We start from the raw sequence: 22,448 nt of genomic DNA on the forward strand, positions 1-22,448 counted from the left end.
AGGATGCTATGAGGATGCAGGGTGACTTGGACAGGTTGGGTGAGTGGGCAGATGCACGGCAGATGCAGTTTAATGCGGATAAATGTGAGGTCATCCACTTTGGTGGGAAGAACAAGGAGGCAGATTATTATCTGAATGTAGACAAAAATGCCTATTTCCTTCGCTCCAGAGATGCTGCCTCACCCGCTGAGTTTCCCCAGCATTTTTGTCCACCTTGGACAAAGTTAAATTGATTTCACTGGACTTTGAGGGTTTGAGGGGAGACATAGATGTATTCAAAATTATATATGCGTGGGAAGGAACTGCAGATGCTGGTTTACACTGAGGATAGACACAAAGTGCTGGAGTAACTCAGCGGGACAGGCAGCATGTCTGGAGAAATGGAACTATTCCTTCTGTCCAGAGATGCTGTCTGATCCGCTGAGTTACTCCAGCATTGTGTGTAAAATTATATTTAGTTTTAGCTTAGAGATCCAGCGTGGAAACAGGCCCTTCGGCCCACCGGATCCACGCCGACCAGCGATCACCGGAAACTAACACCATCCTACACCCACTAGGGACATTTCTTTTTACATTTACCAAGCCAATTAACCTACAAAAACCTGTACGTCTCTGAAGCGTGGGAGGAAACCGAAGATCTCTGAGAAAACCCACGCAGGTCACGGGGAGAACCTGCAAACTCCGTACAGACAGCGCCCGTAGTCGACCCTTTGAAGGGTCTCGACCCAAAACGTCACCCATTCCTTCTCTCCAGACATGCTGCCTGTCCCGCTGAGTTACTCCAGCATCTTGTGTCTACCTCCACAACATCGCCAAACTCAGACCCTCTCTCACACCTCCCGCTGCTGAAAGACTCATCCATGCCTTCATCTCCTCCCGACTGGACTATTGCAACTCACTTCTCCTTGGCATCAGCACCACCTACATCAACCGACTCCAACTGGTCCAGAACGCAGCCGCCCGACTCATCACCCACACCAAATCCTGGCATCACATCACTCCAGTCCTCAAACAACTTCACTGGCTTCCCATCTCCCACCAGATCACCTACATTATCCTGATCCTCACCTACAAAGCCCTCCACCATCTGGCCCCCCCATATCTCACTGACCTCCTCTCTCCCTACCAACCCTCACGGTCCCTCAGATCCACATCAGCCGGTCTCCCCTCCATCCACAAGTCCAACCTCTGCAGTTTTGGGGACAGAGCCTTCTCTAGGGCAGCTCCCAGGCTCTGGTACTCCCTCCCCCAACTGATCCGCAATTCCGTGTCCCTCACCATCTTCCAGTCCCGCCTCAAGACCCATCTCTTCACCTCTGCCTACCCTTAGCCCCACGTCCCCCTCCCTTTTCATCTGTGCTTGAATTGCCTCATATTGTGTTTTGTATTGAATTCTGTCTTTACTTTGTGTACTAGTCATGTCTCTACTATTTATTTCATTCCCCTTGCATGTTTTTCCTCTACCTGCTAAATTTTTGTAAGGTGTCCTTGAGACTCTTGAAAGGCGCCCATAAATAAAATGTATTATTATTATTATTATTACCTTCGGTTTAAACCAGCATCTGCAGTTCCTTCCTACACACTTGATAGCATGGATACTGTGGGCTGAAGGGCCTGTTCCCACGCTGTATCTCTAAAATCTAAAGGTGCGTGATAGTATGGATTCTGTGGGCTGAAGGTTCTTGGTTCTTGGTCCACCAAAATATTCCAAATTGAATTTAAATTGGAGGTGGTACCGAATGGTGGTACCCCATCTCCCCCCTCCCCCACACCCTCTCCCTCCCCCTCCCCTCCCCAACCCCTCTCCATCTCCCCCCTCCTCACCCTCTCTCCCTCTCCTCCCCCCACCCCCTTCCCTCTCTCCCTCCCCCCCCTTCCCCTCTGTCCCTCTTCCCCCCCCCCCTCCCCCTCCCCCTAACCCCTCTCCCCCCCCCCCCCTCCACTCTTCCCCTCTCTCCCCTACTCCCCATCTCCCTCCCTCCCCCCCCTCCCCCACACCTCTCCCCCCCATCCCCCCTCTCCCTCCCCATACCCCCTCCCCCCTCTCCTCTCCATCTCCCCCCCTCCTCACCCTTCCCCCTCTATTCCCCACCCCATCTCCCTCCTCTCTCCCTCCCCCACCCCTCTCTCCCCCATCCCTCTCTCCTCCCGTACCCCACCCCTCTCTCCTCCCCCCTCCCCTCTCCCTCTCCCTCTCCCTGCCTGCAGTCAAACACAATAACAATAAATAACAAAACACACAATAAACACAAATTAAACATCCACCACAGTGAGTTCACCAAGCACCTCCTCACTGTGATGGAGGCAAAAGTCTTAGTCTCCCCTCTTCCCTCCTTGGTCTCCCTCTGCGCTGAGGCGATCGATCCAGGCCGAAGATGCCGCCCTCCAGTCCAGCGGACCTCTGTGGTAATGTCGCCACAGCCTCAGCTCCGATTCGGGCCGCTGCCGAAAGCCGGAACGCCGCCTTGGCTAGCCGGGCCGCCTCCAGGCTGTATCTCTAAAATCTAAAGGTGCGTGATAGTATGGATTCAATGGGCTGAAGGGCCTGTTTCCAGTCTGCATGACTACATGACTAATAATGGGACTGAGCACTCCGCATCTGGATTGTGTCAGCCAGTGTAGAAGAGAAACACATTGCAAGAGGAAATATCTAACTCTTAGTGATCGCTCGCCTTGTAAGGTTAAATCGAAATCTCCGTTAAACACTTCCCAAATTCCACTGCCTTTTAAAGCGAGCCCTGTTTACTTGAGCGTTGCCAAGCAAGGAACAGCCCTCTCTGAACCCAGGATCAAGCAGACAGCAGAATATTACTTAGCTGGCCTGTCTCTCAAGTAGGATTACTTGCTATTGAGGGAGTGCAGTGTAGGTTCACCATGATGGTGGGACTGTCATACGCTGAGTGAATGGAGCGGCTGGTCTTGTACACTCTGGAATTTAGAAGGATGAGAGGATATCTTATCTGAGTGAATGGGAGGATAGAAGGATGAGAGGATATCTTATCTGAGTGAATGGGAGCGGCTGGGCTTGTACACTGTGGAGTTTAGAAGGATGAGAGGCGATCTTATTGAAACATATAAGATTGTTAAGGGTTTGGACATGCTAGAGGCAGGAAACATGTTCCCAATGTTGGGGGAGTCCAGAACCAGGGCCACACACACACAGTTTAAGAATAAGGGGTTGGCCATTTAGAACGGAGACGAGGAAACACTTTTTCACCCAGAGAGTTGTGAGTTTGTGGAATTCTCTGCCTCAGAGGGCGGTGGAGGCCGGTTCTCTAGATACTTTCAAGAGAGAGCTCTTAAAGATAGCGGAGTCAGGGGATATGGGGGGGAAGGCAGGAACGGGGTACTGATTGTGGATGATCAGCCATGATCACAGTGCTGGCTACCGAAAGGCCTACTCCTGCACCTATTGTCTATTGAGTCTACTCCGCCATTCAATCATGACTGATGTATCGTTCCAACTCTTAAGCCATTTTCCTGCTTTCTCCCCATAGCCCTTGACTCCCGTTCTAATCAAGAATTTGTCCGTATCCACTTGACCAGCTGCCACCTCCATTGGAAGGTCTCAGTTACAGGGAGAGGTTGGATAGACTGGAATTGTTCACTTTCGAACAGCATAGGATGAGGGGAGTCCTGATAGAGGTATATACATTGGGGGGGGGGGGAATAAAAACATAGACAATTGGTGCAGAAGTAGGCCATTCGGCCCTTCGAGCCAGCACCGCCATTCACTGTGATCATGGCTGCACATCCCCAATCAGTACCCCGTTCCTGCCTTCTCCCCATATCCCCTGACTCCGCTATCTTTAAGAGCCCTATCTAACTCTCTCTTGAAAGCATCCAGAGAACCGGCCTCCACCGCCCGCTGAGGCACAACATTTCACAGACTCACATCTCTCTGTGAGAAAAAGTGTTTCCTAGACTCCGTTCAAAATGGCTTACCCATTATTCTTAAACTGTGTGGCCCCTGGTTCTGGACTCCCCCAACATCGGGAACATGTTTCCTGCCTCTAGCGTGTCCAAACCCTTAATAGAAACATAGAAAATAGGTGCAGGAGTAGGCCATTCGGCCCTTCGAGCCTGCACCGCCATTCAATATGATCATGGCTGATCATCCAACTCAGTATCCTGTACCTGCCTTCTCTCCATACCCCCTGATCCCTTTAGCCACAAGGGCCACATCTATCTCCCTCTTAAATATAGCCAATGAACTTGCCTCAACTACCTTCCGTGGCAGAGAATTCCACAGATTCACCACTCTCTGTGTGACAAATGTTTTCCTCATCTCGGTCCTAAAAGATTTCCCCCTTATCCTTAAACTGTGAACCCCTTGTTCTGGACTTCCCCAACATCGGGAATAATCTTCCTGCATCTAGCCTGTCCAACCCCTTAAGAATTTTGTAAGTTTCTATAAGATCCCCCCTCAATTTTCTAAATTCTAGTGAGTACAAGCTGAGTCTTTCATATGAAAGTCCTGACATCCCAGGAATCAGTCTGGTGAACCTTCTCTGTACTCCCCCTATGGCAATAATGTCTTTCCTCAGATTTGGAGACCAAAACTGTACGCAATACTCCAGGTGTGGTCTCACCAAGACCCTGTACAACTGCAGTAGAACCTCCCTGCTCCTATACTCAAATCCTTTTGCTATGAAAGCTAACATACCATTCGCCTTCTTCACTGCCTGCTGCACCTGCATGCCTACTTTTAATGACTGGTGTACCATGACACTGGTGTACCATGACACCCAGGTCTCGTTGCATCTCCCCCTTTCCTAATCGGCCACCATAATCTTATATGTTTCAATAAGATGCCCTCTCATCTTTCTAAACTCCAGTGAACATGGAACCTTTTTCCCACCCAAGAATCAGAGGGAGAAGCCATAAGGGGGAAAGTTTAAGAGGGGTTTGCCAAGCATGTTTTTTTACAGAGGGTGGTGGGGAGCAAAGAAATTCCTCCTAGTCTCCTTTCCAAAGGTACGTCCTTTGATTCTGAGCTGTACATCTCGGTGGACAAGGTGGTTAACTTAGAATTACCGTATAAATTGCTGCAACTTCTTCCCTTGGCATTCAATCTTCACTTAACCTGACTGGATACCATCTGGTCTGCGGAGCTCCCAGCCACGGGCAGCGCTGACTTCAACATCGCGGAGTCCTGGGATCCCTTTGCCGGGGGCCGCCAGCGTTGAATCTCCACCCAGCTCGGCCTGTGGACTTCGGGAGCCGCAGTCTCCGGTAGGAAGCGGCCGATTCGGAAGTCCAAGCCGTTGAGGGTGTTCTCCGGCTCCGACGTCGGAGTTCCATCATCCCGGCGAGAGGGCCTGAGCATCGGGCTGCCCGTAGCGGCGACTGCGAAGGGCTCGGGAGGCCCCGACCACGGATGAACAAAGAGGGACTGAACTTTGGTGCCTTCCCTCACAGTGGGAAACATTGATTCTGCTGTGTGGGTATGTTCATGTTAAAAGTCTATCGTGTGTCGTGATCTTTTTAGTCGTATGGCAGTATGGTGACCACAAATTTCACCGTACCAATTGGCGCATGTGACAATGCACGTCTCTTGAATCTCTTGGAAGTGCAGAGGAGATTTGCAAGGTGACCTGCCGGTTGGCAAACCCTTTAATTTCCCCGAGAAAGACACAAAATGCTGGAGTAAACCATTGGGACGGGCAGCGTCTCAGGAGAGAAGGAATGGGCGACATTTCGGGTCCGAGTTACACCAGTATTTTGCGTCTACCTTCGGTGTAAACCAGCATCTGCAGTTCCTTCCTAGAAATTAACTCCCCCTCCCCATTCCCACACTGACCTATCTGTCCTGGGCCTCCTCCATTGTCAGTGTAAATTCTTCACCTACATCTTGTATGTAACTTATTGAAACATATAAGATTATTAAGGGTTTGGACACGCTAGAGGCAGGAAACATGTTCCTGATGTTGGGGGAGTCCAGAACCAGGGGCCACACAGTTTAAGAATAAGGGGTTGGCCATTTAGAACGGAGACGAGGAAACACCTTTTCACCCAGAGCGTTGTGAGTCTGTGGAATTCTCTGCCTCAGAGGGCGGTGGAGGCCGGTTCTCTGGATACTTTCAAGAGAGAGCTGGATAGGGCTCTTAAGGATTGCAGAGTCAGGGGATGTGGGGAGAAGGCAGGAACGGGGTACTGATTGGGGATGATCAGCCATGATCACATTGAATGGCGGTGCTGGCTCGAAGGGCCGAATGGCCTCCTCCTGCACCTATTGACTTCCAATCATTAGTTCCAAATCCCTCTATATCACCCTCTGCACCTCTCGTTTTCCCTCTCCCCCGACTCCGAGTCTGAAGAAGGGTCTCGACCCGAAACGTCGCCCATTCCTTCGCTCCGTAGATGCTGCCTCACCCGCTGAGTTTCTCCAGCATTTTTGTCTACCTGCTCACAAGGTCGTCAGTCGGCAGTGCTGGAAGACAAGGTGGAGCAACTTGTCCTTGTACACCTGTCACTGAAAGTTGGTGTGCAGGTGCAGCAGGCAGTGAAGAAACCTAATGGAATGTTGGCCTTCATAACAAGAGGATTTCAGTATAGGAGTAGAGGTTCTTCTGCAGTTGTATAGGGCTCTGGTGAGACCACATCTAGAGTATTGTGTACAGTTTTGGTCTCCTAATTTGAGGAATGACATCCGTGTGATTGAGGCAGTGCAGCGTAGGTTCACCAGATTGATCCCTGGGATGGCGGGACTGTCATATGAGGAAAGATTGAAAAGACTAGGCTTGTATTCACTGGAGTTTAGAAGGATGAGGGGGTTCTTATAGAAACATATACAATTATGAAAGGACTGGACAAGCTCGATGCAGGAAAATGTTCCCAATGTTGGGCGAGTCCAGAACCAGGGACCACAGCCTTAGAATAAAGGGGAGGTCATTTAAGACTGAGGTGAGAAAAAAACTTTTTCACCCAGAGAGTTGTGAATTTGTGGAATTCCCTTCCACAGAGGGCAGTGGAGGCCAAATCATTGGATGGATTTAAGAGAGAGTTAGATAGAACTCTATGGGCTAGTGGAGTCAAGGGATATGGGGAGAAGGCAGGCACGGGTTATTGATTGGCGACGATCAGCCATGATCAGAATGAATGGCGGTGCTGGCTCAAAGGGCCGAATGGCCTCCTCCTGCACCTATTTTCTATGTTTCTATGACTAATTTGGGTAGACAAGTGCTGGAGGAACTCAGCGGGTGAGGCAGCATCTATGGAGCGAAGGAAATAGGCAACGTTTTGGGCCGAAACCCTTCTTCAGACTAATTTGGGGATGTTTTGTGATGAACCATGCTTGCGGAGATTTTCATTGAGTGGGAAAGAACAGAGACATGATGGTTTAAACTGAAGCTGGACACGTTGAAAGGAGAAAATGGGAGCCCTGGGCTGTGGTATTTTATTTAAGGTTCAAGAACTAAACAACAGAAAGTGCAACGGCCAGAGTCCAGCGAATAGTTAAAAGTGGCGGAGGCTGGTCCTCCACTAGCCGACCCTGTGCTCGCCGGCCGGCTGCCCGCCGTCGCTGCTGGATCCCGGCACTAGGAGCGCTCCTCGAAGGCGGTGTGTGTGTTTGGGAACCGCTGCGGGTTGTACTCTGGGTCTTCCCTGATCCTCTTCTGGATGTCCGACTGGATCTGGAAGACAATTGGTGAGTCATAGAGTGATACAGCGTGGAAACACAAGCCCATCGGCCCATCTCGCCCGCACCGGCCAACATGCATGTCCCACCTAGTCCCACCTGCCTGCGCTTTGGTCCAGATCCCTCCAAATCCGGCCAAAAAACAGGAATTGTTAGATGAAGGGATTCAAAGTAACAATTGCAAATTTGCAGACGACACAAAGCTGGGTGGCAGTGTGAACTGTGAAGAGGATGCTATGAGAATGCAGGGTGACTTGGACAGGTTGGGGGAGTGGGCAGATGCAGTTAAATGCGGATAAATGTGAGGTTATCCACTTTGGTAGCAAAAACAGGAAGGCAGATTACTATCTAAATTATGCTAAATTGGGAAAAGGGGAAGTACAACAGGATCTGGGGGTCCTTGATCATCAGTCAATGAAAGTCAGCATGCAGGTATAGCAGGCAGTGAAGAAAGAGAATAGCATGTTGGCCTTTATAACAAGAGGAGTTGAGTATAGGAGTAAAGAGGTCCTTCTGCAATTGTACAGGGCCCTAGTGAGACCACACCTGGAGTATTATGTGCAGTTTTGGTCCCCTAATTTGAGGAAGGAAATTCTTGGTATTGAGGGAGTGCAGCGTAGGTTCACCAGGTTAACTCCCGGGATGGCGGGACTGTCATATGCTGAGAGAATGGAGCGGCTGGGCTTGTACACTCTGGAGTTTAGAAGGATGAGAGGGAATCTTATTGAAACATATAAAATTAATAAGGGATTGGACACGCTAGAGGCAGGAAACATGTTCCCGATGTTAGGGGAGTCCAGAACCAGGGGCCACACAGTTTGATAAGAATAAGGGGTCGGCCATTTTGAACGGAGACGAGGAAACACTTTATCACACAGAGAGTTGTGAGTCTGTGGAATTCTCAGCCTCGGAGAGCGGTGGAGGCCGGTTCTTTGGATAGTTTCAAGAAGAGCTAGATAGGGCTCTTGAAGATAGCGGAGTCAGGGGATATGGGGAGAAGGCAGGAACGGGGTACTGATTGGGGATGCTCAGCCATGATCACATTGAATGGCTCGAAGGGTCGAATGGCCTCCTCCTGCACCTATTGTCTATTGTTTCTGGCGCCAATTTAAGGTCACCAGCTGCGTGAAAGATGCTCTCTGACTGCCTGAAAGTTGTAGGTGAACCAGTGTAAAGAGTGTAACTGCCTGAAGAAGGGTCTCGACCCGAAACGTCACCCATCCTTTTTCTCCAGAGATGCTGCCTGACCCGCTGAGTTACTCCAGCTTTTTGTGTTCATCTTATAGACAATAGACAATAGGTGCAAGATTCAAGAGAGTTTATTGTCATGTGTCCCTGATAGGACAATGAAATTCTTGCTTTGCTTCAGCACAACAGAACACAGTAGGCATTGACTACAAAACAGATCAGTGTGTCCATATACCATTATATAAATATATACACACACATGAATAAATAAACTGATAAAAGTGCAAGTAACATATAATGGGTTATTAATAATCAGAGTTTTGTCCGAGCCGAGTTTAATAGCCCGATGGCTGTGGGGAAGTAGCTATTCCTGAACCTGGTTGTTGCAGTCTTCAGGCTCCTGTACCTTCTACCTGAAGGCAGCAGGGAGATGAATGTGTGACCAGGATGGTGTGGGTCCTTGATGATACTGCCAGCCTTTTTGAGGCAGCGACTGCGATAGATCCCCTTGATGGAAGGAAGGTCAGAGCCGATGATGGACTGGGCAGTGTTTGCTACTTTTTGTAGTTTTTTCCTTTCTAGGGCACTCAAGTTGCTGAACCAAGCCACGATTGGACCTTTTGTCCCTACCCGTCCCCCCCCCCACCCCCAGTGGGCCGACCCCTACCTGTTGCCGATAAGCCTCCTGAACCTCGGTCCGCTCCAGGTCCCTGGCCAGGCTGTCCGCGCTGGTGACCGGCTTCACGCCCGCGGCCTTGGCGGCTTTGCCCACGGCGTCGGCCAGCGAGCGGGGTGGTCCCTCGCACTGCATGGTCTGTAACGTACGGAGAACGCAGAATGCAGGGGGGGGTTTAATATACTCGGTTTGGTTTAGACACACAGCGCGGAAACAGGCCTTTCGGCCCACCGTGTCCGCATATTTCGCTTGGGCAGTTTACACCCCAGTGGTATGAACATTGACTTCTCCAACTTCAGACAGCCCTTGCTTTCTCCCTCCTTACCCTTCCCAGTTCTCCCACCAGTCTTTACTGTCTTCGACTACATTCTATCTCTGTCCCGCCCTCTCCCCTAACATCAGTCTGAAGAAGGGTCTCAACCCAAAACGTCACCCATCCCTTCTCCCCAGAGATGCTGCCCGTCCCGCTGAGTTACTCCAGCATTTTGTGTCTACCTTTGATTTAAAGCAGCATCTGTGGTTCCTATTCAAGGGCCTGTCCCACTTTCCGATATTTTGCTGCGACTGCTGGCATCATGTCAGTGTCGCCAAAGACTTTGAAAATGTTAAAATCCAGCGGCGACAAAAAAAATGTTGCCACTCGAAAAGACACCGTACGTCAATACGCCATCACGACACAAATTTTTCGTTGACCTGACAACATCAGTCAATTACGCTGGCAGTCGCCGAAACAAAATCGCCAAGTGGAACAGGCCCTTTACACATTAAAGATAAGGGGTAGAAGAAGGGCCTCGGAGGGCCGAATGGCCTAATCCTGCACCCAGGCACGGAAATCGCTATCAAAACATGGGGGGGGGGGGGACCACAATTTCTTGTCGGCCGCGCGTGCGCACAAAACGTGAGCCTTCGGCCGTGGGCCCTGTGGACGGTAATATCGGGAGCTGACCTGCTTGGTGACCGACTCTGAACTCCAGCAACAGCAGCTTCGTCCAGAGAATTGGCCAGTTCGCGGGGCCTTTCATCGCCCGTCGCGGCTTAAAAACGGCCGGTGGGGGCTTCAAGATCGGGAGCCTCGATCACCTCGATGCAGCAGTTTGATTTTAAGCGGGTGATGAAAGGCCCCGCGAACGGGCCGATTCACCCTTAGAAAGCAGCTGATAAAGTCCGGATTACAAAACACGGGGGGGGGGTTTCAGCCCATGTTGACATCTCTTTTCTATGTTTCTCAGCTGGCTAATCTGCTCCACAATGGAGTGGGGGGAAAGGGAGGGTGAGGGGGTGGAAGGCTCCCACCTTTCGCCGTTTGGCCGGCATCCCGCTGAGGTAGGCGTCACTGACTGGAGGCTGAGGCTTCATTTTCCTCTGGCTCTGAATGTCTTGCTGGATGACCGGAACCCATTCCTGCAACACAAAACGACACACAGTCTCACTCTCTGTATCTCTGTCATACAAACCAAACCTGGTGGCCGGCACAAAACACAGGCAGGTGGGGTTCACTTCAGTATTAGACAATCGACAATAGATGCAGGAGGAGGCCATTCAGTCCTTCGAGCCGGCACCGCCATTCAATGTGATCATGGCTGATCATCCCCAACCAGTACCCCGTTCCTGCCTTCTCCCCATATCCCTGGACTCCGCTATTATTAAGTCCTATTTAGCTCTCTCTTGAAAGTATCCAGAGAACCGGCCTCCACCGCCCTCTGAGGCAGAGAATTCCACAGACTGGGAATCGATTTTAGACAATCGACGATAGATGCAGTCGATCGGCGGGTGATCGGCGGGTGAAGGGGGGCAGATCCTCACCGGTGGGACAGCAGCCACCCACGTCTCTGTCTCCGCCTCCGCTCCTTCCCTCTGCGTGGTGTCGCCGCCCAGCGACACGGCCGGCTCGGTGGACATCACCTCCTCAGCGGTGGTGGCCGGGGCCGGTGATGCCGTCGACTCTTTCCTCTGTCCAGGGTGGAGGGGGAGAAAAGACAGGCGGTTACAATGTTTGACGGATACAATAGACAATAGGTGCAGGAATAGGCCATTCGGCCCTTCCAGCCAGCACCACCATTCAATGTGATCATGGCTGATCATCCCCCAATCAGTACCCCGTTCCTGCCTTCTCCCCATATCCCCTGACTCCGCTATCTTTAAGAGCCCTATCTAGCTCTCTCTTGAAAGTATCCAGAGAACCGGCCTCCATCGCCCTCTGAGGCAGAGAATTCTACAGACTCACCACTCTCTGTGTGAAAAAGTGTTTCCTCGTCTCCGTTCTAAATGGCTTGCCCCTTATTCATAAACTGTGTGGCCCCTGGTTCTGGATTCCCCCAACACCGGGAACATGTTTCCTGTCTCTAGCGTGTTCAGGCAGTTGACACAGAGTGTCACTAACAGTTTTTAGTGAATTTGTCCTATGTTTGTTGGGGAATTTGACTATTGGGGGGGAAGGGGGAAACTATTTTCTAGGTCCCTACCTGGTCGGTGAGGCAGCTTTTTCCCCGGGCTGCACCGTCGACCCGTCCTTGCGGCCTACCAGCGGGAGTGGAGCGCCGTTTTCCTGGCAGGGACCGCCCAGCACCTTCAGCTTCGGTGGCGGCACAGCGCTGGAGCGCTATCGTGGAGCGGGGCGGGCGATGCCTTGCCTGGGTCGCCGCGCTGGAGCTGGACCGCCGTGATCAACACCGTCGAGCTGCGGGACTGTGGAGCGGCCAGCCGCGGGCGGCGGCGCCGACTTTAACATCGGGAGCCTCGGAGCAACAACCCTGTCGGTTTCAGAATGCCACGGACTCCGGTAGGGAATCGGCCGTTCCAGCCGGCCCAGCCGCTGTGAGGACTCTCCCGACACCGGAGCAACACCACCCGGCGAGAACGGCCAGGAACATCGGGCCTCCGTAGAGGCAACTGTGGAGGCCTCAATAGGCCTGACTATGGGAGAACTGGGGTTGGGGACTGGACATTGTGCCTTCCCCCACAGTGGTGACCATTGTGGGGGGATGATTTTTTGTGTGTAAATGATTATTTTATTCTGTGTCCAAGATGGCTGCCGGAAGGGAGTGTGGACGCTGGCGCGCTTTAGCTGCCGCTGCTCTCTCTTCATATTGTGTTTCTGATTTTTGTCTTTGGAATGAATTCTGTCTTTAATTGGTGTACTGGTGATGTTTTTACTATTTATTTCATTCCGCTTACATGTTTTTACTCTATTTGCTAAATTTTGTACCGTGTCCTTGAGACTCTTGAAAGGCGCCCATAAATAAAATGTATTGTATTATTAACCCTTAACAATGTTGTATGTTTCAATGAGATCCCCTCTCATCCTTCTAAACTCCAGAGTGTACACGCCCAGCCGCTCCATTCTCTCAGCATATGACAGTCCCGCCATCCCGGGGATTAACCTGGTGAACCTACGCTGCACTCCCTCAATAGCAAGAATGTCCTTCCTCAAATTAGGGGACCAAAACTGCACACAATACTCCAGGTGTGGTCTCACTAGGGCCCTGTACAACTGCAGAAGGTCCTCTTTGCTCCTATATTCGATTCCTACACGCAACGCTTCACAGACAGCTACGTGGACGGGAAAATAGACACAGAATGCTGGAGTTACTCAGCGGGACAGGCAGCATCTCTGAAGTCAGTCTTAAGGAAGGTCTCGACCCGAAACGTCACCCATTCCTTCTCTCCAGTGATGCTGCCTGTCCCGCTGAGTTACTCCAGCTTTTTGTGTCTATCTTTGCTTCAAACCAGCATCTGAGGGTGTGAGCTACAGGGAGAGAGGTTGAGTAGGCTGGGTCACTATTCCATGGAGCACAGGAGGATGAAGGGAGATCTTATAGAGGTGTACAAAATCATGAGAGGAATAGATGCACTGTCTCTTGCGCAGAGTAGGGGAATGAGTCATATCCACCTCTATAAGATCATCCCTTATCCTCCTGCGCTCCATGGAATAGAGACCCAGCCTACTCAACCTCTCCCTGTACCTCACACCCTCTAGTCCTGGTAACATCCTCGTAAATCTTCTCTGATCCCTTTCAAGCTTTCAACAATATCTTTCCTATCACATGGTGCCCAGAACTGAACACAATATTCTAAATGCGGTCTCATCAACGTCTTATACAGCTGCAACGTGACCTCCCAACTTCTATACTCAATGCTCTATGACTGGTGAAGGCCAAGCTGTGATGTATCCTGATAAAATGCTTCCTGTGGTGCATCCTTGGAACATTTACACCTCCCCCTGTGATTGCTCAACACATCCATTACAATGAGCCCAATGAGGGGGTGGGGGGGTGGGGAGGGGAGGGAGGATTCTCATCCCGATCCCAACGTTCCCATTACCTGCGGCACTTCCTGCTCGGGCTCCTCGGAGTCCGTGGGCCGTTCCTCTGTGCATTCCTCTGGGATGTTCTGGATTGATGAGGTCAGAGTCAACATCAACGCCGCAACAATAGACAATAGGTGCAGTAGGAGGCCATTCGGCCCTTCATCCACAATCAGTAGCCCGTTCCTGCCTTCTCCCCATATCCCCTGACCCCGCTATCTTTAAGAGCCCTATCTAGCTCTCTCTTGAAAGTATCCAGAACCGGCCTCCACCGCCCTCTGAGGCAGATAATTCCACAGACTCACAACTCTCTGTGTGAAAAGGTGTTTCATCGTCTCCGTTCTAAATTGCTTACCTCTTATTCTTAAACTGTGTGTGGCCCCTGGTTCTGGACTCCCCCAACATCGGGAACATGTTTCCCGCCTCTAGCGTGTCCAAACCCTTAATAATCTTATATGTTTCAATAAGATCCCTTCTCATCCTTCTAAACTCCAGAGTGTACAAGACCAGCCGCTCCATTCTCTCAGCATATGACAGTCCCGCCATCCCGGGAATTAACCTGGTGAATCTACACTGGGCTCCCTCAATAGCAAGAATGTCCTTCCTCAAATTTGGAGACCAAAACTGCACACAATACTCCTGGTGTGGTCTCACTGGGGCCCTGTACAGTCATTGTGTGCAGAACTGATCTGAGATTACCCCTGCCACTGAATCAGGCACCTCAGCCCACACTGCCCATTTATCCATCCACACCAATGCCCTTTACGCACATTAGGTCGAAGCGCTTCACAGAAACAGGCCCTTCTGCTCAAGAAACTTGCCCAGGCCGACCAAGACGCCCCAGCTACACTAATAGAAACCCTGACACGTTAGATCAACTCCGCCGACCTGCGATCCCCGCACATCCTACACACATTAGGGACAGTTTTAGGGGCGGCTCGAAGGGCCGAATGGCTTACTCCTGCACCTATTGTCTATTGAATGGCCTAATTCTGTAGCAGGAACATGATTCATGGGGTGGATTTTTGTCTGGGTTGGTTGGCTGGGTCTGATCTTGGTTATGTTTCGGAGCGGAGTTGATCTTCCTATTCTGCACTAGTCCCCGTACACTAGCACTATCCTACACACTAGGGACGTGTCTATTGACTCGGTGGGCCGAACGGCCTGCTTCCGCGCTGTAACTCCAAACTAAACCACGGTGCCCAAAATTGCTCACAATACATCTAAACAAGCCTGTCCCACTGTACAAGCTAATTCAAGAGTTCTCCTGAGTTTCCCCTGATTCGAACTCGGAGATTTACGGTAATGGCCGCTCGTAGGTACTCGGGGCTCTCGTGGACATTTTTCAACATGTTGAAAAATCTTCACGAGTCTTCACGAGCTTACCGGGGTTCCCGAGTACCTGCCGTCAGCGTTACGAGCCGCTAAGAGACGTCCCCGAGCTCCGACGTACATTCTACGTGCTTACCACGAGTTTGATTTTTTTTTAACTCGGGAGAGCTCTTGAATTAGCACATACAGTGGGACAGGCTCTTTACTCTCTCTTGAAAACATCCAGTGAATCAGCCTCCACTGCCTTTCGAGGCAAAGAATTCCACAGGTTCACAACTCTCTGGGTGAAAGAGTTGTGAACCTCTGGGGAAAAAGAGGCGGCCATTTTGGCAACTATGTGCCAAAATGGCCGCCCGACCGCCCGCTCACCTGTCGCGTCTCCGGCTCCTGTGTCCGAGGCTCCCTCCTCCGGACGTAGGGCAGGATCTGCTCCTCGGTGACCGGCATGTGCTCCATGATCACCTGCAGCCGCATGGCCATCATGGTGGTGAGCCAGTTCACCAGTGATGGGTTGACATCCGCCGACATCCGGCGCTGGGCAAAACAGACAAGGTGGACATTCCACGTCAAGGGTCAGACCTCAATAAGGCAGTCACACACAGTGCTTGCACCCTCAAAAAAAAATGTTCAGGAAATAGAGGGCACTCCAAGCCACGAAGCAAAGATCCTATAGAGCAAGATAGACCATTCCTTCTAAATGCAATGGGCTGACGTGTAGTACGCAACGGAACGGAACGTGGGCCTTTTTTTTCAACCATTACAGTAACCCGACTCGACCCGACTCGCAGTGTAATCAGCGTTGCGGGGGAACAGTTTGTGTTAATAAATTATAATTCCGAAAAGGAGAAGATTCTTCCCAAATAACTTTTATTTTCACGATGATGTTTCCGTAACCGGCTTCCCTCTCCGCACTATTATCCTACGGGATCTTTGGTGCGGAGACGGAAGTCGGTTACGGAAATGGGGCCGAAAAATACCCATGAATCTGCCCATGACCGTACCACGCCTTTTTCATCGAGTGGACTATCCTGCTCGCTGTAGGATCTTTGCTGCAGAGTGGGTTCAACCGTTTATGGGCGGAAATCCCAAGGGGCCGGGAGGGGGACACATCCCCTCTTTGTGTTGAGGTGGGGGGGCACCCTCCCCCCATGTTTTGATAGCGATTTCCACCCCTCCATGGCCCCGACCACGGGTGAACAATGGAGGAGGACTGTCTGAACTTTGTTGCCTTCCACCACAGTGAAGAATGCTGTGGTGAATGTTTGTGTTAAATTCTATTGTGTATTGTGTGTTCTTTTTCAGTGTTCCCTGGCAAATTCATATAATGCACCTTCGGGTGAAGTGAAGAAGCGAATTGACTTGGACTTTAGAATTTCCAAATTACCTGGAAAGTCTGGTGAACAATGGCATGTCAAAAATGCCGCCCCAGCTGTGGCACGCACGGTGAGTTGCGTCCCGCCGCGTCACTGCCAGCCATTTCCATTGCACTTTGATGTCTATCTTCAGTATAAACCAGCATTTACAGTTCTTTCCTACACGGCCTGCCTGGATTCCAGTCTCTCCCCTGTGTTTGTCTTGAAAGGTCATAGGGAATAGGAGCAGAATTGGGTTGTTCGGCCCATCAAGTCTACTCTGCCATTCAGTCGTGGCTGATCCATCAATCTGAAGGGTCTCGACCCGAAACGTCGCCCATTCCTTCTCTCCAGACATGCTGCCTCACCCGCTGAGTTACTCCAGCATTTTGTGTCTTCCTATGGCTGATCTATCTCTCCCTCCTAACCCCATTCTCCTGCCATCTCCCCACTGCCCAGTCCATCATCGGCTCTGACCTCCCCACCATCGAGGGGATCTATCGCAGTCGCTGCCTCAAAAAGGCTGGCAGCATCATCAAAGACCCACACCATCCTGGCCACACACTCATCTCCCCGCTGCCTTCAGGAGCTTGAAATCTACAACATCCAGGTTCAGGAATAGCTGCTTCCCCACAGCCATCAGGCTATTAAACACAACTTCAAACAAACTCTGAACAATAACAGCCTAGTGCACTTTATCTGTTTATTTATGTGTATATATATGGTCTATGCTGTATAGACACACTGAACTGTTCTGTATCGATGCTTACAATATTCTGTTGTAGAAACATAGAAATTAGGTGCAGGAGTAGGCCATTCGGCACTTCGAGCCTGCACCGCCATTCAATATGATCATGGCTGATCATCCAACTCAGTATCCCGTACCTGCCTTCTCTCCATACCCCCTAATCCCCTTAGCCACAAGGGCCACATCTAACTTGTGCTGCAGCAAAGCAAGAATTTCATTGTCCTAGACACATGACAATAAAACTCTCTTGAACTTGATCTTTAAACGAGTACTGATCAAGAATCTATCTATCTCTGCCTTAAAAACATCCACTGACTTGTGGCCTCCACAGTCGTCTGTGGCAAAGAATTCCACAGATTCACCACCCTCTGACTGAAGGACTTTCTCCTCATCTCCTTCCTAAAAGATCGTCCTTTAATTCTGAGGCTGTGACCTCTAGTCCTAGACTCTCCCACTAGTGGAAACATCGTCCCCACATCCACTCTATCCAGTCTAAAGAAGGGTCTTGACCCAAAATGTCACCCGTTCCTTTCTCTCCAGAGCCTGTCCCGCTGAGTTACTCCAGCATTCTGTGTCCGCACTCTATCGAGGCCAGGTACAGAGACAAAACCACATCAGGTAGGTTATTGCCCTGGAGAACGTGGATAGATTACGTTTAGCGTCGGGACCCTTGCTCAGACTGTCTTCAAGTGGAAACATCCTCCCCACATCCGCTCTATCCGGGTCTTTCACTGTCCTGCATGTTTCAATTAGGTCCTCCCTCCCCCCCCTCATTCTTCCAAACTCCAGGCCCAAGTGTTGGATTGAGTTTAGTTTTGTTTAGGTTGTTGCCGCGTGAACCGGGGTGCGGAGGAGGGGGGGGGGGGGGATGGGGGAGCAAGAGAGAGAGGCGATCACTCACGATCCTGTCGTTGATCACGTTGGTCAGGGCACTCTGCTCCCCCCGCAGGCTGTAGAGGTTGAGGGCCAGGCACTCGAACAAAGCACGGTTACACAACTCCAGCAGGCCCTGGCCAAACGTGGCATCTGTGGCACACGCACGCACGCAGGCAGGCAGGGGGGAGGAACGGTGGGAGGGAGCGGGGGGGGGAGAGAGGGGGGGGGGGGGAGGGAGAGAGGGGGGGGAGAGGGGGGAGAGAGAGGGAGGGGGGGGAGAGGGGAGAGAGAGGAGAGAGAGAGGGAGAGAGAGAGGGGGGGGGAGGGGGAGAGGGGGAGAGAGAGAGAGAGGGAGCGAGAGAGAGAGAGGGAGAGAGAGAGAGAGGGAGAGAGAGAGGGGAGAGAGAGAGAGAGAGAGAGAGAGAGAGGGAGAGAGAGAGGGGGGGAGAGAGAGGGGGAGAGAGGGGGGAAGGGGGAGGGAGAGGGAGGGGGGGGGAGAGAGAGAGCAGAGGGAGGAGGAGAGGGGGGAGAGATGGGGGGAGAGAGAGGAGGGGGGGGAGAGAGAGAGAGGGGGGGGAGAGAGGGGGAGAGAGAGGGAGGGAGGAGGGGGGGGAGAGAGGGGGGGGGAGAGAGAGGGAGGGGGGGAGAGGGAGGGAGTGGGGAGAGAGAGGGGGGGGGGAGAGAGAGAGGGGGGAGAGAGGGGGGGGGAGAGGGGGGAGAGGGAGGAGGGGGAGAGGGGGGAGAGAGAGAGGGGGGGGAGAGAGAGGGGGGGAGAGAGAGGGGGGGAGAGAGAGAGAGGAGGGGAGAGAGAGTGGGGTGAGAGGGAGAAGGGAGGGAGAGGGGGAAGAGAGAAGAGAGAGGGACAGGGAGAGAGAGCGAGAGAGAGAGAGAAGGGGTGGGAGCAGCAGGGGGGGGGGGAGAAAGAGGGTAAGGTGGGAAAGGTTGCCCAAAGGCTTCAGGTGAGTTCAAAACCGCCCGCAGGGCTTCAGTTGACTTCATAACCCGCTCCCCGCCCCCCCCACCCCCCCCACCCCCCCCCCCCCCCCACCCCCCCCCGGCCGCTCCCCACTCTCTCTCTGCCGCCCCCCCTTCCCCCTCCCCCTCTCTCTCTCTCTCCGCTCCACAGGGTCCAGAAGGACTTTGGCCACCGAGTCCAAGCTGACCACCGATCACCCGAACACCATTTGCATCCAGTCACTGCACGATGGGGGCATGTTTTTTACAGAAGCCAATTAAACCGACGAACAGCTCCCGTCTGCAGAGTGCGGGAGGAAACTCCCCCCCACGTAGGTCAACGGGGACAACGCGCAAACGCCGCGCGCAGAGGCCAGGATCAAACCCGGGTCGGTCTCTGGCGCCGAGAGGCAACAGCAGCTCCACCCGCTGCGCCACTTGAACGGCGGGGCAGACTCGACGGGCCGAATGGTCCAACTCTGCTCCGAGAACCGTGGGCGGTCATGGTGACACAGCGGTAGAGGTGCTGCCTCACAGTGAATGCGGCGCCGGAGACCCGGGTTCCATCCTGACTGTGCGGAGTTTGCACGTTCTCCCCGTGAGGTTTCTCCCAGATCTTCGGTTTCCTCCCACACTCAAAAGACGTGCAGGTTTGTAGGTTAATTGGCTTGGTGTAAATGTAAACATTGTCCCTAGTGGGTGTAGGATAGTGTTAGTGTGCGGGGATCGCTGGTCGGCGCGGACCCGGTGGGCCGAAGGGCCTGTTTCCAAGCTGTGTCTATAAACTAAACTAAACACACACACTGACACACACACAGACGTGCACACACACTGACACACACAAACACACTCACGCACACACACTGACACACGCACTCATATGCACTCACACGCGCACACTGATACACGCACGCACACACATACGTGCACACACACTGACACACAAACACACTCACGCGCACACATTGACACACACTCACATGCACTCACACGCGCACACACACCGACACACGCACACACACTGACGCACGCACACATGCACACACTCTCACACACATGCACACACATGCACTCACACACACAGACGTACACACAGACGTACACACACACACACACACAGACTCACACACACTGACTCACGCGCACTCTCAACTAAACTAAACTGCTGAGCTGTGAGGTGAAGATGGGGGAATCTGCTGCGGAGTTTACCAGTGCACTGGAGAATGTGTGTGGCGATCCTGTTGAACTGCTCCCGTAGGAAGTCCAGGTTTGTCCTCGTGATGTCCACGTCGTCACGCACCGCCACTGATGCCTGGAAGGACAAAGGAAAGCTCAGGTCGAGCAGACCCCAGCTGCCACACAAACTCACCCACCTCCAGGCCACGGGACCCAGCCTCACACACTCGAAGGGCCGAATGGCCTCCTCCTGCACCTATTGATTAGGTTTCTATGTTTCCTTCCACCCCCTGCTCCCCACTCTCTCTCTCACCCTCCACCTCCCTCTATCTATCCATAGAAGGCATGCCGTCAGGCAGCATCACAACTTGGTTTGGTAACAGCTCTGATCAAGAATGTAAAGTGACTGCAGAGAGTTGTGGATGTAGTCCAGTCCATCGTCCCCACCATTGCAGATGTAGCCCAGTCCATCGTCCCCACCATGTAGATGTAGCCCAGTCCATTGTCCCCACCATGTAGATGTAGCCCAGTCCATCGCCCCCACCATGTAGATGTAGCCCAGTCCATCGTCCCCACCATGTAGATGTAGCCCAGTCCATCATCCCCACCATGTAGATGTAGCCCAGTCCATCGTCCCCACCATGTAGATGTAGCCCAGTCCATCGTCCCCACCATTGTAGATGTAGCCCAGTCCATCGTCCCCACCATGTAGATGTAGCCCAGTCCATCGTCCCCACCATGTAGATGTAGCCCAGTCCATCGTCCCCACCATGTAGATGTAGCCCAGTCCATCGTCCCCACCATGTAGATGTAGCCCAGTCCATTGTCCCCACCATGTAGATGTAGCCCAGTCCATTGTCCCCACCATGTAGATGTAGCCCAGTCCATCGTCCCCACCATGTAGATGTAGCCCAGTCCATTGTCCCTACCATTGTAGATGTAGCCCAGTCCCACACACACAGACCACACTCAATAGACAATAGGTGCAGGAGTAGAGGCCATTCAGCCCTTTGAGTCAGCACCGCCACTCACTGTGTTCATGGCTGATCATCCACAATCAGTACCCCGTTCCTGCCTTCTCCCCATATCCACTGACTCCGCTATCTTTAAGAGCTCTATCTACCTCTCTCTTGAAAGTATCCAGAGAACCGGCCTCCACCTGAGGCAGAGAATTCCACAGACTCTCTGTGTGAAAAAATGTTTCCTCGTCTCCGTTCTAAATGGCTCACCCCTTATTCTTACACATCCCCATCATTGTAGATGTGACCCAGTCCATCACACACACACACACACACACAGAGACTACACTCCCCACCATTGTAGATGTAGCCCAGCCCCCCCCCACACATGCACACACACACACACACACACACACCCACACAGACTACACTCCCCACCATTGTAGATGTAGCCCAGTCCCCCACACACACACACACACACACACACACAGAGACTACACTCCCCACCATTGTAGATGTAGCCCAGTCCCCCCCCCCCACACACACACACACACAGAGCCGACTACACTCCCCACCATTGTAGATGTAGCCCAGTCCCCCCCCCACACACACACACACACAGAGACTACACTCCCCACCATTGTAGATGTAGCCCAGTCCCCCCCCACACACACACACACACACACACACAGAGACTACACTCCCCCACCATGTAGATGTAGCCCAGCCCCCCCCCCCCCCCACACACACACAAAGACTACACTCCCCACCATTGTAGATGTAGCCCAGTCCCACACACACACAAAGACTACACTCCCCACCATTGTAGATGTAGCCCAGCGCACGCAGTCGGGGTGGAACTGGTATCTCTGGCGCTGTAAGCGCCGCAAGGCAGCAACACTGCCACTGCACCACCATGGCCGCCCCCACGGGCTGTAGTTTATCGTTAAACACTTACAAAACTTTCACGGACGTACTCCTCCAAGCCAGAGATCAAGACGTCAGTTGATGCCTGAAGGAAAGAGAGGAGCTTCCATCAACGCTGGACATCCTTATTTAAATTCCACCCGTAAACACAACCCCCCCCAAGGTCTTCATCTCTCCAGTGGCTTCCAAAATCAATTTCAAGCTCCTCCTTTATGAATACAAAGCCCTTAACGGGCTTGCCCCCACCTACATTACTAATCTTCTAACCAACCATTCCACCTCCAGGTCCCTCACGCCGGTCGGCCGACTTGGGGC

At 52.3% G+C, this 22,448-nt stretch overlaps 1 protein-coding gene across 5 annotated transcripts in view; it reads right to left on the minus strand.

Annotated features, from left to right (window-relative positions):
* Nucleotides 1–7,382: 7,382 nt before the first annotated feature.
* The window catches only part of LOC129694200 (large proline-rich protein BAG6-like), an 85,778-nt gene continuing 70,712 nt past the window's right edge, over nucleotides 7,383–22,448 (minus strand). For 4 of the 5 annotated variants that reach the window (XM_055630916.1, XM_055630914.1, XM_055630913.1 and 1 more), the window contains 9 exons: nucleotides 22,165–22,218; nucleotides 20,281–20,383; nucleotides 18,143–18,267; nucleotides 15,511–15,675; nucleotides 13,827–13,895; nucleotides 11,310–11,456; nucleotides 10,800–10,907; nucleotides 9,498–9,644; nucleotides 7,383–7,637 (listed from right to left, as the gene is read on the minus strand). In XM_055630916.1, the coding sequence (XP_055486891.1) occupies nucleotides 7,542–7,637; nucleotides 9,498–9,644; nucleotides 10,800–10,907; nucleotides 11,310–11,456; nucleotides 13,827–13,895; nucleotides 15,511–15,675; nucleotides 18,143–18,267; nucleotides 20,281–20,383; nucleotides 22,165–22,218 (1,014 nt within the window). In that variant the 3' untranslated portion in view covers nucleotides 7,383–7,541. The remainder of the gene's footprint in view (nucleotides 7,638–9,497; nucleotides 9,645–10,799; nucleotides 10,908–11,309; nucleotides 11,457–13,826; nucleotides 13,896–15,510; nucleotides 15,676–18,142; nucleotides 18,268–20,280; nucleotides 20,384–22,164; nucleotides 22,219–22,448) is intronic. The other variant, XM_055630915.1, reaches the window with a different exon arrangement.

Source organism: Leucoraja erinacea, unplaced genomic scaffold (assembly GCF_028641065.1).
Source record: "Leucoraja erinacea ecotype New England unplaced genomic scaffold, Leri_hhj_1 Leri_57S, whole genome shotgun sequence".
Lineage (NCBI taxonomy): Eukaryota > Metazoa > Chordata > Chondrichthyes > Rajiformes > Rajidae > Leucoraja > Leucoraja erinaceus.